Below are 16,026 nucleotides of genomic sequence, written 5' to 3' on the forward strand. Positions count from 1 at the left end.
CTGTCCAACTATTTACTTCATTTGAACAGAAATTTATGCAATACAAATATTAAGTCCAATTGAACCACAAGCTGACTAGCTAACACAACCCAACAAGCTCAAAGAAATCTTAGGCCAAAAAAAGCAACCACAACAAGAAGCAGCGCACTCATAAAATTATACAAACCAACCAAAAAAGATAGAAGCCAACCCAAGCACTGACCAACAACAAGAAGATAAATCAAATTTTTGGTTCGGGTTAGTCGGGGAGGTGGCCATGATCGCGAACCTTAACGATGAAGAAACCTACGGCATGGCTGGCCAGGGCGGCGATGAGGATTCTGATATTGAACGACATGACGGAGATCATGATCAGGTAAGCCAAACCAGTACGAAAAGTGTGGACGCTGGTCTGGCCGAGGAGGGATAGGTAGGGTTTGGTGCTTGGTCGGTGTTTGGGCAAAACGGACAATATCTCGATGGCGACAGCGAGGAGGAAGATGAAGAAGAGAGCCAAGACATATTTGTCGAGGTGGTTGTTAGGCCAGTCGTGGAAGAGGATGATGACATCTTTGCCGCATATGTGAGGCTGCTGCTCATCACCACCCTTGGGCGGAGGGGCCATATCTCAATTTTTGACCGTAAGATCAAATGAATTAAAGAAGATCACTAGCTAAAAATTAATAAGAGTGTGTTGGAAATAAAAATGTCCGTGAATAAAACTACTCAATTCATTTTATTTTACCTGGTTTTTGTTTGTTTCATATGATTTTTAAGGTAATTTTCAAATTTTCACTGTTTCATTATCTTAAATTTCTCAAAATATTCTGCAACTTACGTTGTCGAACTGAATTTAAAACTTTTTAACAAGTTTATTTTTATATGATAGATGTGAGTTAGGTCAGTTAGAGCAAGTGTTTGTCTTTGTGCATTTGAGTTGAAATCTCATTCCTCAACAGTTTAGAACATCAATTTTTCAAAACCGAAAAAATATATTCTTTATTACATGCCGTTCATATTCACTACCCAACAATATAACCTTATATTTGGGCAGAGAGCGAGCATTGTTGGTCGATTAAATTTATATTGGAGAAGGAAATAAGAAGATTGATTTGTGCTTAGAAAGTGGAGTGAAAGAATGGACACGTATAAAGAAAATGAGAGATATAATATATGGTGAAGGAACTAATAAGGAAACGACCCGCCAAACAATACAGGACCAGGGAATCTAATAACTTAACAATACAGCTTGTCGATAACACTATTCTGCCACCTAGTGCAGTGCAGCAGTGCTAGTGCTGTGTTTTTGTGAACTTTTAATAAACAATATAACATTGTTCTGATTTATAGTTAATTAGTTTTGAATCACGGATTAGGGTATGGATAAATTCAAGGATCTGGGCATGAATTTCTAGCTAGGTTTCATGAACAAAGAACTGTAGATGCACTTGTCTCAGTTCTAGTGGTCGGTTCACGATATAGATCATTCTCGCATCAATGTGAGTCAAAGCTTGACATATTTTGACCAAGTAGAGACAACTATGACGATTAGATCTTTAAATAGTACCTCTCAATTTTTTTTTCTCTGTGAAAACTTTTTCATGATTGATTGTTTGGAGGAGAAGATTGTTGAAATGGTACCAGGCCATGATCGATTTTTTATTAAATTTCACAAGATTTTAGCTTTTGAAAAATGGTGAAGGGAGAACAGAAATGCAGGGAGATGCAGGGAGGCTAGAGTGAATGAGAGAGTGATAATTTCATTCAACAAAACCCTAGCATATAGGGGCTTGGAGATATCTGATTTTTCGGGGATCAATCTCAGCCCTCTAGAGCATCAGGTGCTGTGATCCTTCCACTTGGGAATGGATCCAGCAAGACAGTACAACAAAGGGATAAGAACAAGCACAGCTATTCTTCTTTCCCGAAATAAAAACTAAACAAGCCGTTGTACATTTGAATCTAACTGCTATTACTAAATAAGGAAACTTTCTCTTCATGTTCATCTGCAGGTTTCTCAACAAAGATGTTGTACAGTATAGACTTATGTGAAAATTAATAGATCCTTGCAATACATGACAGATCCTCCTTTATTGTTTGCTTAAGTAGCCCTACAAATGATGAATCAAAGCTCTATTTTCGGATAAATGGAGGACTTGGAAGTACACAAAACTATTTTCTTGAATATTAAAGGTAAAATTCTTTCATTGACAAAAGGTAAAACTATATCTGATCATCAACTAGGTATAAACAAAATCAAATTTCAACTAGGGTGGGGAAGCAGCTGGTTTGGCAAGAGCAAGAGTTACGGCCTTGACTATAAAGTACCCGAAGGTGTGGCCTGCCACGGCTACTATGAAGATTCTGGCGTTGAATGACATGACAGCGAGCATGACCAAGTACCCCATCCCAATTCGAACAGCGTAAACGGAGGCCTGAGCGAGACCCGCCCCGATTGGGTTCATTCTAGGTTTGACATTAGGCCAGGCAGACAAAGTTTCCACGGTAAAGGCTAGCACAAACACCAAAAGTAAAGCCAATATGTACATGGCAGTGCTTTCATTAGGCCAGCCTTTGAATAGGATTGTAGCCTCCTTGCCCCAGTGGAAGCTCATCTGCATGTTCATGTTCATCATAGGCTCCATCCTTTCCTTGCTTGCGATTTGGGCATCGCAAGGTTTTCTGGCAGGTTTTGGTGTTATATAGATTACAGACAAGACAGGTGTTGAAAACAATGTTGTTGGGACTTAATTTGGAGGTGATTACAATGGCTGAGGGACAACTGGCCGCTCTAGATTATATTTATTTTTCAACAAGGGGGATGCTACTAATCTTCTTGTCCGAATCTTCTTGCTCTATGTTGCTTGATTGTCAAAACTGTCTACTTTATAATTCACCCTTTAATGATCAAGTTTGCTAAAAATTGACCAAATTAGTTACCATTGAATTAATGTTGTGAAAATTTTCAATATTTAAATGAATAACATTGTTCGTCTATTTATTGTTAAATGAATAACATTGTTCGTCTATTTATTAGATAACTCACAGATCACTAAAAGATTTATAATTTGATTTATTTTTTATCGAGTTATCTTTAAGGAGTAACTTAAAAAAAATAGATAATTGAAATTATTATATTACATTGAAGAATGATTCGGACAAGAATGAAAAGGAGATCCAAAAAGTGGATGTACTAAACTTTCGTTAAGTTATTATCATCAAAATAAGTAGCATTGAGTTTGTCATAATGAAGCAAAACCGATCAAAAAAGACATCGAACACAAAGACAGCAAAGCCTTGTGGTCTCGACACATGTATTAGCAAAAAATTGGAGCAGGAGACGGTTGGCTGCAGGCTGCTTCTAAGAACTTTGGTGAGCAAGTAATGTTCATGCATGGCAAATTTGATTCTCCAAATTTGCTTTTACATTGAGACTCAATTAACTTTTACAAAACTAGTTGTCCTATGAGCAGTGGTGGATCCAGGATTTTAACATCGGGTGGTCCTAATATAAAACTCAAAAAATTAGATGAAAATAACATTGAAACATTAAACGATCAACGACAACTTTTTATTCTTAATCTTAATATAAACAACAATTTGATGCAATTCTTTTTTTACCCTTTTTTTAGCAAGATCACTAATCCCTTACAATTGAGAAAAGTCACTTCTTAAATGCATTGAATGAATATAAATATCAAGTTAATCTTAAAATGTATGGGTATGTGAAGGTTGAAGAAGAGAACGGAGAAGAGATGGTGGCCTTCGGTTGGGTGGGGTGGGAATATTAGGGAACGGGGATTAGGGACTAGGGAGTTAATTTGGGTGGAGTGGAATTGTTTGAAAGTCGAACACTTTTTATTTTGTGTTTTTTTTTTGTTTTAATAAAAATGGTGACGCTCTTAGCCTCCCACGTGACCTAGGATGGTATTCTCAAACAATACATCAATACTCACCATTTTACTTAATGCTCCACATGACGTCATGACCTAGGATGCTGTTTAAAAAGTAAATAATCTTCTTCTCTTCTTTTGGTTTGGCAGAAAGCCAAAATATTTGTGCAGCCGCTGCTTTTCCCCTCCACCACTGTTCAGACTTAGGTGGTCCTTGGAAGTCCTTACAGTCAATTATCTGAGCTTCCAATGGTCTTGGGACCATCCAGGTCCCTTAATAGATCCGCCCATGCCTATGAGTGTACATGATTCAAAATTGCGACGAGGTGTGCTTCGACAGGATCCATAATATTTAATACATGTGCAGCTGTGCTATTAGTATAGTATAGTATAGTATGACTGTTTCCAAGCAATTTTGTGGCACGAAAGCTGCCATACCAAAACTAATATTAAAGCCTTCAAAGCCTTTTAAAAAGGTATGCAATTATAGAATATTAACATGTTTGCATATTTCATGATTTGGCACCAAGTCCTTAGTCACATGCACTACTAGTAGTCTCAGCCATCATGAGGTCTTTTCTTGTAGCCGGTATATTCATATAGATTTTTCCTTGATTTATTTTTTCATAAATTGCTGAAACGGAAAAAAAAAAAAAATTCATTAAAACTCAAGATCTAATAAACCAAGTACTTCAAAATGCATTAATGAGTTTTTGACCCGAATATCGAAAATAAAACTTACATACAGTTTTGTTGAAATAAAAAACTTGCACACAACTACCTTGGGGTTTCAATAGAAGAACAGTTACACTTATAATTATTATTTTTTTGGTAAGACCTTCATGCCCACGTTGAGATTCCTTAATTAAGAGAGAATTGATTGGACACAATGTAATCGTACGTGCCCATTGCGTTATTGATCACGATTTCACTACTAGAATTATGCTCATTACACACCATTTTTTACCCACCCTTTGCAATTGGTGGCCATAGATATAAAGTTGCTACTCTTACTATTTTTTGGTGGCTTTACAATGGGATGCCACTGATATCAGTGGCCGTAAAAAATCAACCACCAATGATTAGTGTCTGTTAACTAACTTTATTTCTTAAAATTACTTTTCTTCTACTTTTTTATTTCATTATTTATTTTGTTGATGCCTAAGTGGTGCTGGTTAATATTTTTGTTTTCAAAGTTGGGACATATATTGCTTCTCAGGATCTACGAATGCAAGTCAAATACAAAAGGGAGACAGAGAGGCCAAAACCCATAGAAGGACAGAGCCTTGGACCCTAATCGCATCTCTTGGCCATTATTGCTTTGATCAGTGATGAAATCGAGCGGTTCCGCGAATGATTGGTGTCTGTTAAATAGCGAAATACTTTTTTGTGCATTTGTGAATTAAATTGTCACCATTGTCAAATTTTGGTGGCCTTAACCTTTCTAACATCCTTTGTTGGTGGCTTTAACCTTTATAACACCTGTCAAACTATAAATTTTTTGACACCAAAGACTTTTTACATGTTTTTTTAAACTTTGGGACCTGTTTTCTTTTTTCTTTTTCAGTCTTCTTCTCCTTTTTTTTTCTGTCAAAAATATTATTTTTCTCATTTAATAATCTTATTCTACATTACTTTCACCCCCAAATAAATACAAAGTGGGACAACCCTATTTTCGACCTAGCCGTTCTCTCTCTCTCTCTCTCTCTCTCTCTCTCTCCCCTCCCTGAGCTCAACTCCTCGCCTCCTCCCTAACCCTAGCTCCCTAACCCTTTCGATGGGATCGACGGCTCAGTGTGGGATTTGGTGAGGGGAAGGCATGCGGCTGATAGAGAGTAAGAGAGATCGTGGGCGAGGGAGAGAGAAAGATAGGCATTCGATGAAGGGAAGGCATGCGGTTTGTAGAGAGGGCGGAGGGAGGGAGGAGAAGACGAAAATCAACTGCAACAAGTTCATGGATAGGGTCGCAGCAATGAAGACCCCTCGGCAGTAGATTCAAGTCAATCTTGGTTTTCTGGCCGATTTGGAGTAGGTTTACACTAAAATTGAGAAAGCACATATGAACGCAAAGGCTCGAGGATGTACGACAACTTGGAAAAGGTAACTCTCGAAGATGTCAGGTTTGAGAAGGGAAAAGGTAAAGTTTCGTACTTTAGTGTTTGATCCTGAAATTAATTTGTGTGTGAGTTCTGATCTCTGTAATTTTGTGTAAAATTCAATGACTTTACCTTTTCTAATGCCTTTTTATTTTCTATTTTCTTTTTTTTTTCTTTGAGCTTCTGCTTTTTGGGCATTTTGGGTTCTATTTTTCGATTTCACAGTCGACTGGAAATATTGAGGGGAGGGAGAGAGAAATTGCTCTGTTATAACTACGCTTCTATATTTTCTACGGGTTGGTATATTTGATAATTAGAAATGATAGCTTTACTTGATTGATGTTTTATTTTTCTGTATTCAATTTAAGGTACTATGAATTGGGACCCGACAATCCACCATACGCTGCCAAGTTCTACAATTGTTGTGGGGCTGCACGACCAGTTTCCATGTTTCGTATGATGACGATTGATCCATGTAATATCTCTCTTTTAAGTTTCATTATTTCATTCAGTCTTGCTCCTGCACTCTAACCAAGCTTCTGTATCTCCAATAATTTCATCTCTTTTATATAAAAATGAAGTTGATGCGTAATTGGGTTTTTTTTTCTTAAGTTATTTTTTTTTTCATTATCGAATTAATCTTTCCTGCTGTTGTTTATATAATTCTGAGGGAAGAGAGTTAATGGAATGGGGGTAACAAAAGAGGGGAAGGAAAGGGAAAGATGAGTGCACGTGTTGGCCTGTGGTTTTTTTTAATTGGTTTGAGATTTTGTTTACGTTTGGGGTTCTTTTGCCCTAACACAATTTTGAATTCATATAGAATTTTGTTTATGTTTGGGGTTGTCATGTTCGTGTATTTAATTTGGTGTTTGGTAGTTTACGTTACAGTTGTCATCGGTTTTCTTAAAGGATAAATCCAAGCGATAATGCCCTTTCTGATGTATGTGCAAATGTTAACACTTTGTAGTCATCAATTCTTCGTTGTGTTTATGTATTCTTTGAGTTGGTTGATACAATTAAATTTATCTCTGAATCAGTGTTGATAAATGTTTGCTAGATGCTCTAAATGCTTGAGGAAAAATGAGAGTACTATAGAAGGCTGCTGCAAAAGGGTAAGAATAGCTGCTGAGAGCTACTACAATTTTTGTTAATTAAGGGTCGACAACTTACTTTGGCATTTGTAATCATCAATTCTTGACTCGAGCATTACGTATGAAGAATGGAGTTGTATAACTTTTGGAGTTAACATTTTGAGAAATAGCTTTACTGATTGCTTGTTGATTGTGTTTTTGAATTTTGGGAGTCGATCTTAAAATGTAGTGGGCTTTTAAGTGATTCGGGTTTTTCCAAATCTGAATTTTGCTGATTGGTTTCTTATCGGCTCACTTCACCCATCTCTTGGTTATTTGAATTCTTTAGAGATGCTTGTATTGATTTGTGATTTTGTTGGATTTACTCTGGTGAAATTTGTTCATCTGCACTGGCTGATTTTAGGCCGCGACTCCATTCTTGTTTATTACTAAGTCTTAATGGTGTAGGGTATATGTAAATGAATTCAATTAGAACTCACTTTTTAATTTTCTGTTTTGTAGCTGCCTTGATCATTAGATGGTGATGTTTGGGAGATTGAGAGTAGGATAGGATAATTTGTTCATCTGCGCTGGCACTGATTTCTATCCATTTTGAGAGGAAAGCAGATTTGGGTTCCAACTAATCCTCGAGGGACAGAAAGCCTGGCGCCTGGTATCATTGCATCTGAGTCGGATTTCTATCTTCGCCGACTATGGGGTCTGCCCAGTGAGGTGTGCATCTACTGCTCTTAACTTTAGTATGAATAACACGTCCTGTTTTGTTTAAGAATTGGATTATTTTTTCAAACCTGTTCTCTAATCTTAGCCTTTTCTTTTTGAGGTGGAACTTGTAGGACTTACTTGTCAAGCCAAAGTATCTTGTAACCTTGACCGTAGGTTGTGATCAGAAAAATAACGTTGATGCAGCAGTTAAATGGGTCAGTTCTCTCAACAGTAGCGAAGTTCACATGTAAGATTGGCATGACATGTTTAAGCTCTTTGGAAACAGAGTGTTCAAACACTTTTCAAAGTTTGAGTCCCAACATTTGTTCAAAATTGTATAAAAGATCAATTATGCAAATTTGTAGTATATTCTTATATCAAAGATATTACAATTTGTTTCCTCACCAAAAAAAAAAGAAAAATATTATATTCAAATCTGGGTGCCCCCAGGGGCATCCTTTTTTTTTTTAATATTATTTTTGAACTTTGCCACCAATGTGAATTAGGGTGGCATTGTTAGTCTCAAATCTAGCCACTAATAAGAGGGACAATGAGAATTTTAGAAATAATTATAAAATATAAAACAGTTGTACTATTCACATACCCACCAATGTAATATTGGTAGCCATTGTTACAATAGAGTCATCTACATAGGCCACACTCTCTAGTTTAGTGGGTGCTTGGTGGCCATAGAGGTTTGCCACTAATTTGAGTGGCAACACTTGACAATAGCCACCAAATGAAAAGGGTGGCTTATAGCCAAATTTCTAGTAGTGTTTTGTTAAGAATAAATTTAGCCCTCGATCTGTGCCAAACTCTCATATTAGGAGACCATTAAGATTTCGTTTAATTTAGAAAGTTTTTATTGTGCACTCTAAGCATGCAATCTTAATTTATAGCTTGCAAGATTCAGGATTGATAAAGACATATATATAACCAGTGAGTTACCAAAAGTGCTCTTCAACATGCACGTCTTCTTTACATAAACTGGGTTCTCTCTCTCAATTTTATCTCGTTGGCCTTTTACAAAATCAAAAGAATTGATTAGAAGAGATGCTAATCCTTGCAAAATTATCGTTGAGAATTGTTGTAGGTGTTACGAAGTAATGATATTAGGACACGTATAAGTAGCATGTCAATAGCCAATTAATATTTAGTTGTTAATAATTTCATAAACTATGAATCCTGTAAACTTTGCTTTTCATTGATCTGTACAACGATGAACGATACAACTCCTTTTAAATACATAAGAGATAGATGCTACTTGTACTATATGAGAAAATTTTCAAGTGTGCCGAGAACATGGCTTGGTACACTAAGTGTAATAATACAATTAGTTGGAAATTTGATTTTTTTTAACTAATTATATTATTACACTTGATTTACCGGACCGTATTCCCGTCACACTGAAAAGTCTCTCCTACTTTACAAATAGATGACAGCAGATAGCTTTGCACAAGTATTTGGATAAAACTAACTACATGAACTATTATCAACAAACGATATATTAATTTTGGCTAAGTGATCACATTCAAAATTTAAGTTGTGAGAAAAAGTAGGATATTCATTAAACATTGGATCGAACACGTACAGGAGGATTAGGTGCACAGGGAGAGGAACTAATTAAAATCAAGTTAGAAAAGAGCACTCTCACACATTAATTTTGTGGCTAGGACTAATTAAATTATTGTTTCATTACATGGAACCAAAGCTACAATGGTGTCATGCACTTTATTTGTTTACGTAAGACACACACAAGTGAAGGGGAAGCAACCGGCCACCCCCACCTCCCCGGAATAATTAAAGTTACAATATACATACAGAATAATTCTAGTGCACTCTGGTATGAGGAGAGTACTTAATAACCTCATTCTCCTTAGGAACCGTGACAGTGAGCATTCCATTTTCCACGAACACCTTCATCTTCTCGGCCTTGGCATTCTCAGGCAACCTCAAACGCCTAATGAACTTGCCACTGCTCCTCTCAAAGCGGTGCCAACTGTCGTGATTTTCTTCTCTCTCCACCTTTTTCTCGCCCCTAATACTAAGAACCCTACCTTCCTCCACATCCACCTTCACTTCTTCCCTCTTGAACCCCGGAAGATGTACCTTGAGTGCTAAGTGCCCATCTGAGGTCTCCTTCCAGTCGGTCATTGAGGTCACGAAGGAGGTTGCTTCACTTGGGAAAGCATGGTGTGGGATGATCATTGGGCCTCCATAATGAAATTCCTCAAATGGGTCCCAAACATTGTGGCAGAAAGGATCGTAGTGACCAACAAAGATGTTACTAGGAATGAATGACATGATATCTTTGTATGTAATGTGTTTTGGTGATTGGAAAAAGAAACAGGGCTAGCTAAGTATATGTAACTTTTCAATGCTGTGAAATTAAGAAAGATGGGGCGGATAGCTGTATTTATATAGGCCAAAATTGAATGGTTGGACCCTGGAGAGGGATGGCGATGTGAAAATATCTCTATAGTGCTTAAGGCATATTTGATGAAATTTCGAGAGAGAGAATCCTCTTTATAAAAAGATGAGAATTTTCTTTTCCAGTATTTCTTTGATGTCACATTGTTTATGTTTATTCTCTATCAATCTTGAATCTTGTTCACTTATAAACAAAGTTATTTGAACATGCATTACACTTGTTAACACACATTCTAATATAAAGATAGCCCTTCCATTATAAACTACCCTAATCATATACATATATATATATATATATATTTAGTCATATATACATGACTTTAAGATCATTACGACTTTATTTATTCTAATTGAGCAAAATCTAACCTTACCATAAGAAGATGGAGTCAAATTTAAGTGTCAAACTATCAAAGAAAGAGGACGCGATTTTGGCCAACTTACTTGCGCTTGGGTCTACAACAAAGTTTTAAACATTGACATAAGTTGAGTTTTTTTTTTTTTTAATTCATGAAGCAATCATAAATAGCACACATGTTTCAATACAGAGATCAAGAGCTTTCCCTAGACATAAAAACTTCAGCAACCGAACTTTTACACCACATGATTTCACATCACAACTTTTTTACGTCGTCAATAAGTTTTTCCAGGTTTTTATACGAAGAGCCATCTTCACGAACAGCATGGCGAGCCAACTTCGCAAACGTATTCACCGACTTGAAAATCTGCTCGCTTCGATCACCTTCTTCCATCAATGCTCTTACCATCTTCTCCACCGTAGACCTATCACACGTGTCCTTCATATCGAGCCCGATCTTCCAACCCTCCCCAACCCATCTACTATTCACCGGTTGGTCTGCTATTTGAGGCCAACAAAGCATTGGAACTCCCGCCCAAATGCCCTCAATGGTCGAGTTCCAGCCGCTGTGGGTCAAAAACCCTCCGATAGCTTTGTGGGCCAGTACCTCTTCTTGTGGGACCCACTCCGCTATAAAACCCCTTTCTTTAGTACCAACCTCTAACTCTACCGGAGTCGCGTGCGCTTCTTGCTCACTCCAAAGCATATCCGACCGTACTACCCATAGAAAGGGTCTGCCACTGTCGATTAGACCGTGCCAAAACTCAAGTAACTGGACACGTGTTATCTTTACTAAACTCCCAAAGCTGACGAAAATAACGGACCGCAATTGTTGGCAGTCGAGCCAAGTCATGCAACGTCGGTCTTGGTGGCGCAAGGAGGAAGCGGAGGATGATAGATCGTCTCCTATGCGAGATTTGAGAAGAGCATGGAAAGGGCCTAAGGTGTAAATTTTGGGAAAGCGAGTGGCGATGTGGGAGAGTATTGGGGACTCGAGGTCGTCGAAGGTGTTGAGTATGAGAGCAGAAACTCGAGTAATGGCCTCAAACTCCTCCACGAAAAATTTAAAAGTTGGATGGTCGATTGGCATTTTGCAAAAACTCGGTAGATCCCGTCGTCTCAAAAGACTTTCCATCCCCGGAATATCCCTAATCGGCTGATCCATGTCCTCATCTGTTTTAACATGACAAGCATATATCGTGTTCAGCAAAAACTGGTACTGTAGTAGCAAGCGTACAAAATACATCTGAACTGGTGAAAACCAGCTAATTATATGTATTTATTTTGAGAATTGTTATTGGCACTCTAAAATTCTCATTCTACACTTCAAACTTTCTATATTTAGAAAGAAAAATACACTTGGAAGGAGTGTATAATAAGATTTTTGAAGTGTTAATAACATTTCCCTTTATTTTATGTTTTAAAGTATATCAATAATTGTTTTTAAAATATATTAATCATTACGTGGGTACATTATTTTTTTGCTAGAACTATGTGAAGAACAACATTACTCTATTATTGATTTTTAAGTAATTGTTATATTGTAAAAATATTATTTGAATTTGTTTAAATTTCATAATTTGTGGAATATTTAATGCATAAATGCAGGAGTTAAATCCCTTAAATAATGTTAGGGACCTCGATCAAAGTATTTAAATAAATAAGGGTTCATTATAACAATTAAGTTGATTACGGACCGAAACAAAAATAACTCTTGAAAAAATAATAATTCTTGGCCTGTACCTAAATTAGTATACTTACTACCCAATTTTATTTTCTGTTAGAGGTGTATCCTATTTAGCTTAGTTCAATTTTTTTTTTTTCTCACAGTTTAGATTTCTCTTACATATAAATTAAGAAAGTGACATGTAAATCATAACATTGAGGAAAAATACAAGAAATTAAAGAAAAGAGTCACCATGAGAATTTTCTGAAAGGATACATATAAATCAAAATTTTATGAAATTAAAGTTTTATAAGGAAAGAAAAGAACGGAAAGAAGAGTGACAGTGATGACCTTGGAAGGGAAGCTGGCCTTGTTGAATGAGGTCGGGAATGCATGTATAGCACCAGAAGCTGCAAGCGCTTGTTGTGCGAAGGGCAAATATGGGAATTCCCACCTCCTCAGCCACATCAATTGCAAAGCACATAAATATCCCATCTATTACCATACAACGCAAAGGAGGAAGCCGCCGGCGAGTAGAGCCATCATTAGACGTCTCGTCGTCTTTTTTGGTTAGGGAGATGAGCAGTTCACGCAGAAACGGCTTAATTGTGGACCTAAGCGACGCACCCACTTCGTGTAGGGCAGAAAATTTGCGTCCGTGGTCCGGTGGGAGGCCGTCAGGCATAGACTCGAAGTGGAGGGTTGGGAAGCGGGCAGAGAGGGCTTCGCGCTGGGTGAAGAGACTCTGGCTGTGCTCGGTGATGAGGAAGGTGACATGGATGCCAGCGTGGCAGAGCAGCTGTGCCAAACTTAGCATGGGAGTGAAGTGCCCTTGTGATGGTAAGGGCAGCAAAAGTACGTGTGAATTTTGTTGTTGTTGCTCCATGTCCACATACATCTACCCACGACCAATTCTGTGTATATTTGCCCGGTTCAGAAAATTTGGTGCATGCAAAGTGCAGAGCTTCTCTGAATCTTAATTATAGGCCTATTGATAGTGAGACAGGAAGAAGCACGATATTCATTAGCAATGTCGAAAATATGTACAAGAGGATAGGTTGCATTATCAAGTGGTTTCATTTAAATTTTTGTTGGTGATTCAATCTGGTCGAAGGAAAAAAAAATGCCAGCACAAATATTACAACATATGACTAATTCTTTAGAAGGAGATTGAAAATCATATCTGGAGATTCCTCAAACCAAATTATATCTTGTGCCGTTGTATATATGCTAGTCTATGCGCAATACAGCGCCTGTATAGCATCTAAGTTACCGTGCAAGTATTTAACTATAACCTTTCAAAACATGGCCATGAAGGACCGAGCACCATTAAGAACAAGTACAAGCAATGAAGAGTTAGGCTATTGGCTGATTATTTAAAAACAGAAAAAGAAGGATTTGTAAGTGCGTCTTGGACTAAATGTTTGCATGAGGTTTAGGTGAATTTGAAGAAAGTTGAGGTTACATTATAAAACTAATTGGTAATATGTTTACATGAGGTTTTAGATCAATCTGAAGAAATTTGAGATTTCATCATAAAACCAATTGACAATATGAGAAGTAACTCATCCTCTTATAAGCCCATACAAGGTCCCTCCTCCCATCAATGTGAAACTCATTCTCAACACAATCTACCTCCTTCAAATGAGACAATTTCAATTATAAGAAGACATTTTCTTTAACCAAACCTTCCAATGTAACAAGAAACAAAAAACAAGCAACCTAGCACGATTAAAATGTAGGAATAAAATATTTCCCTTTGCATTACAATCATTAATCGCTAATATAAGAAACTAAAAAATGAAGTTGCTTGAACTCAAAAGAAAAAAAAGGAACTCTTACCCTGCAAAAACACATAGGGTTACAGGTATACCCTATGAAGATGAAGATAGATGAAGGTTCAGAAATGAACATAGAGAGAGAGAGAGAGAGAGAGAGAGAGAGAGAGAGAGAGAGAGAGAGAGAGAACAAAGAAAGTTTTAGTTAGAGAAGGTAATGGTCTGTATTTCATTGAGCTCTAATGAGCTAAGATTACACTTATATAGTCGGTACATCTCTTGCTCACTAAGGAATTCTGTTTTTGGCAGCTAACGATTTAACAATTGTTATAACAACAACAGCAATTCTAACAGCTCTAGTATTTAATCTCCACTGGCATTTGGCAGCTAACAATTCTAACAACACTTGTTACAACAACTAACAGCAATTCTAACAGACAAGAAATCTGCTGTCCCCAAACTTGTCTCTGTCCATGTCTCTTTCTAATTTTTTGACAATGAACGTGACATCGTTAAATTGGGAGTTAACTAAAAGACACTTGTTGAAAAATTAGAAGAAGACATGGACGAAGACACAAATTTGAGAACAGAAGATCCCTGGCCATTGTAACAGCACTAGTCTTTAATCGACTGATACTTGGCAGCCTTAGAACCGTTGATATACACATACATCAAATACTCTGTGTTTGGTTGTTTCGAATTCACAGGGTTACATGTAGTATGTACTCACGCATTACACCCTTAAGGCTACGCTATCCCAATGCCTTATACATCAAATAATTTACAAATAAATTTGTAAATTAGTACATTAAAAACAAACGAACCAATACAAGTACATGTGGTTGCTGTTGTTGCTTCTCCATCTTTATATCCCAAAAATGATCGAGGAGCTCTTTGCCCAATGTCCCGGGTTGCTCTGTGTTGTAAACTGTCGTCGTCGGATCACTAAGGCTGACTTTCGTCCTTGCGAGACGGGTGGGTCTTGCAGTCAAGCTCCCATATGCCTTTACACAGCAGTCTTTACCATAAGGAAGCAAATACAATATAGATATTAACGTGTTATATTGATAGACTTGAAGAAGAGATTGGCTTCATATTGCCCGACTCAAATCTAAACTCAATAGAAAAGTATTGAATCAGATTTTTCCAGTTGCCGTGCTCATTTTTACTTAAAACTGAACCGGAACGAACAAAACTGAACTTGTCAGTTGATTTGATTTTTAGTTGCTAATTAACCAAGCTTAATCGGAGCATGCTCACGTAGTGTTGATAAAACTATAAGTGAATAATTTTTTGTTAAATTTGAATTCATTTCCACTAGTGTTACATGTGATCCCAATAATCTTTCCAATTGGCAATTAAATCTTTTGGGTAGGAAACTGAGTTTCATAACTTTCATTCATAGAATAGCACAGTACAATTAAGACAAGAAGAAATATTAGTAAGTTTGGACCTCAGAGCCCTACCGCATGCGGTTCCAATTGTAAGAAAACAAAATGTATGAAACAAACCTAATTCCTTCCATGGTCGAGTTCCACCAGTTGTGGGTCAAAAACGCACCAACAGTGACATGGGCTAAAACCTCTTTCTTGTGGAGCCCATTCCTCCATGTCCACTTTCATTAGGACCCACCTCAACTTCCACCGGAATTACGCCGTCTCTCCGTCCTCACAATAATCCTTACAATATTTTTTTTGAAATATTTTTCTTGTGGAACCCGTTCCACTATAAACCCTCTTTCTTTTGTACCAACTTCAAGCTCTGCTGGAATAACAAACTCTCTTTGCTCACCACGAAGCATATCTGATCGCACCGACCATAGAAATTGCTTGCCACTGTTGACCATACCAAAATTCTAACAATCTGGGCAGAATGTGTCACTCTGGGGCTAAGGGTTGGCTGTTTGGGTCTGGTCTCAGTGGTCTGTCTGGGCCTTCTGGCAGTGGCAGGGGGCCAGTGCGAAGGCTCAATCAACCTCAACAGATTGCCAAATGTCCTGCTGGAAGCAGAAGCAGGAAGCGCCGAAGTAGCAGGAA

At 37.4% G+C, this 16,026-nt stretch overlaps 4 protein-coding genes and 1 long non-coding RNA gene across 9 annotated transcripts; 1 reads left to right on the plus strand and 4 right to left on the minus strand.

Annotated features, from left to right (window-relative positions):
• Positions 1-33: 33 nt before the first annotated feature.
• LOC125472592 (copper transporter 6-like) lies at positions 34-696 on the minus strand. The gene has a single exon (XM_048574240.1). The coding sequence runs from the start codon at positions 602-604 to the stop codon at positions 239-241; it is 366 nt and encodes a 121-aa protein (XP_048430197.1). The 5' UTR covers positions 605-696; the 3' UTR covers positions 34-238.
• Positions 697-2,026: 1,330 nt separating this feature from the next.
• Positions 2,027-2,684, minus strand: LOC125471744 (copper transporter 2-like). The gene has a single exon (XM_048572452.1). It carries the CDS (start codon positions 2,622-2,624, stop codon positions 2,247-2,249), a length of 378 nt encoding a protein of 125 aa, XP_048428409.1. The 5' UTR covers positions 2,625-2,684; the 3' UTR covers positions 2,027-2,246.
• A 2,845-nt stretch (positions 2,685-5,529) lies between these two features.
• Positions 5,530-8,196, plus strand: LOC103943741. Of its 5 annotated transcripts, XR_007254506.1 has the most exons (6): positions 5,530-6,009; positions 6,337-6,443; positions 6,857-6,908; positions 7,006-7,080; positions 7,561-7,770; positions 7,893-8,196. It is a non-coding gene; the product is annotated as an uncharacterized LOC103943741 (long non-coding RNA). The 5 variants fall into 5 exon arrangements; XR_007254507.1 differs by lacking the exon at positions 6,857-6,908 and having other exon boundaries at positions 7,026-7,080; positions 7,880-8,196; XR_007254505.1 differs by lacking the exon at positions 6,857-6,908 and having other exon boundaries at positions 5,533-6,009.
• Positions 8,197-9,437: 1,241 nt separating this feature from the next.
• On the minus strand, positions 9,438-10,192 carry LOC125471747 (18.1 kDa class I heat shock protein-like). Its single transcript, XM_048572456.1, has one exon. It carries the CDS (start codon positions 10,063-10,065, stop codon positions 9,592-9,594), a length of 474 nt encoding a protein of 157 aa, XP_048428413.1. The 5' UTR covers positions 10,066-10,192; the 3' UTR covers positions 9,438-9,591.
• Positions 10,193-10,638: 446 nt separating this feature from the next.
• Positions 10,639-13,110, minus strand: LOC125472183 (7-deoxyloganetic acid glucosyltransferase-like). The gene is made up of 2 exons (XM_048573311.1): positions 12,564-13,110; positions 10,639-11,719 (listed from the first exon to the last, which is right to left on the minus strand). Exons 1-2 carry the CDS (start codon positions 13,108-13,110, stop codon positions 10,803-10,805), a joined length of 1,464 nt encoding a protein of 487 aa, XP_048429268.1. The 3' UTR covers positions 10,639-10,802.
• Between the last annotated feature and the right edge of the window lie 2,916 nt (positions 13,111-16,026).

This window comes from the organism of the source record quoted next, unplaced genomic scaffold (genome assembly GCF_019419815.1).
Source record: "Pyrus x bretschneideri cultivar Hongxiangsu unplaced genomic scaffold, Pyrus_bretschneideri_v1 Contig11, whole genome shotgun sequence".
NCBI classification, from domain to species: Eukaryota; Viridiplantae; Streptophyta; class Magnoliopsida; order Rosales; family Rosaceae; genus Pyrus; species Pyrus x bretschneideri.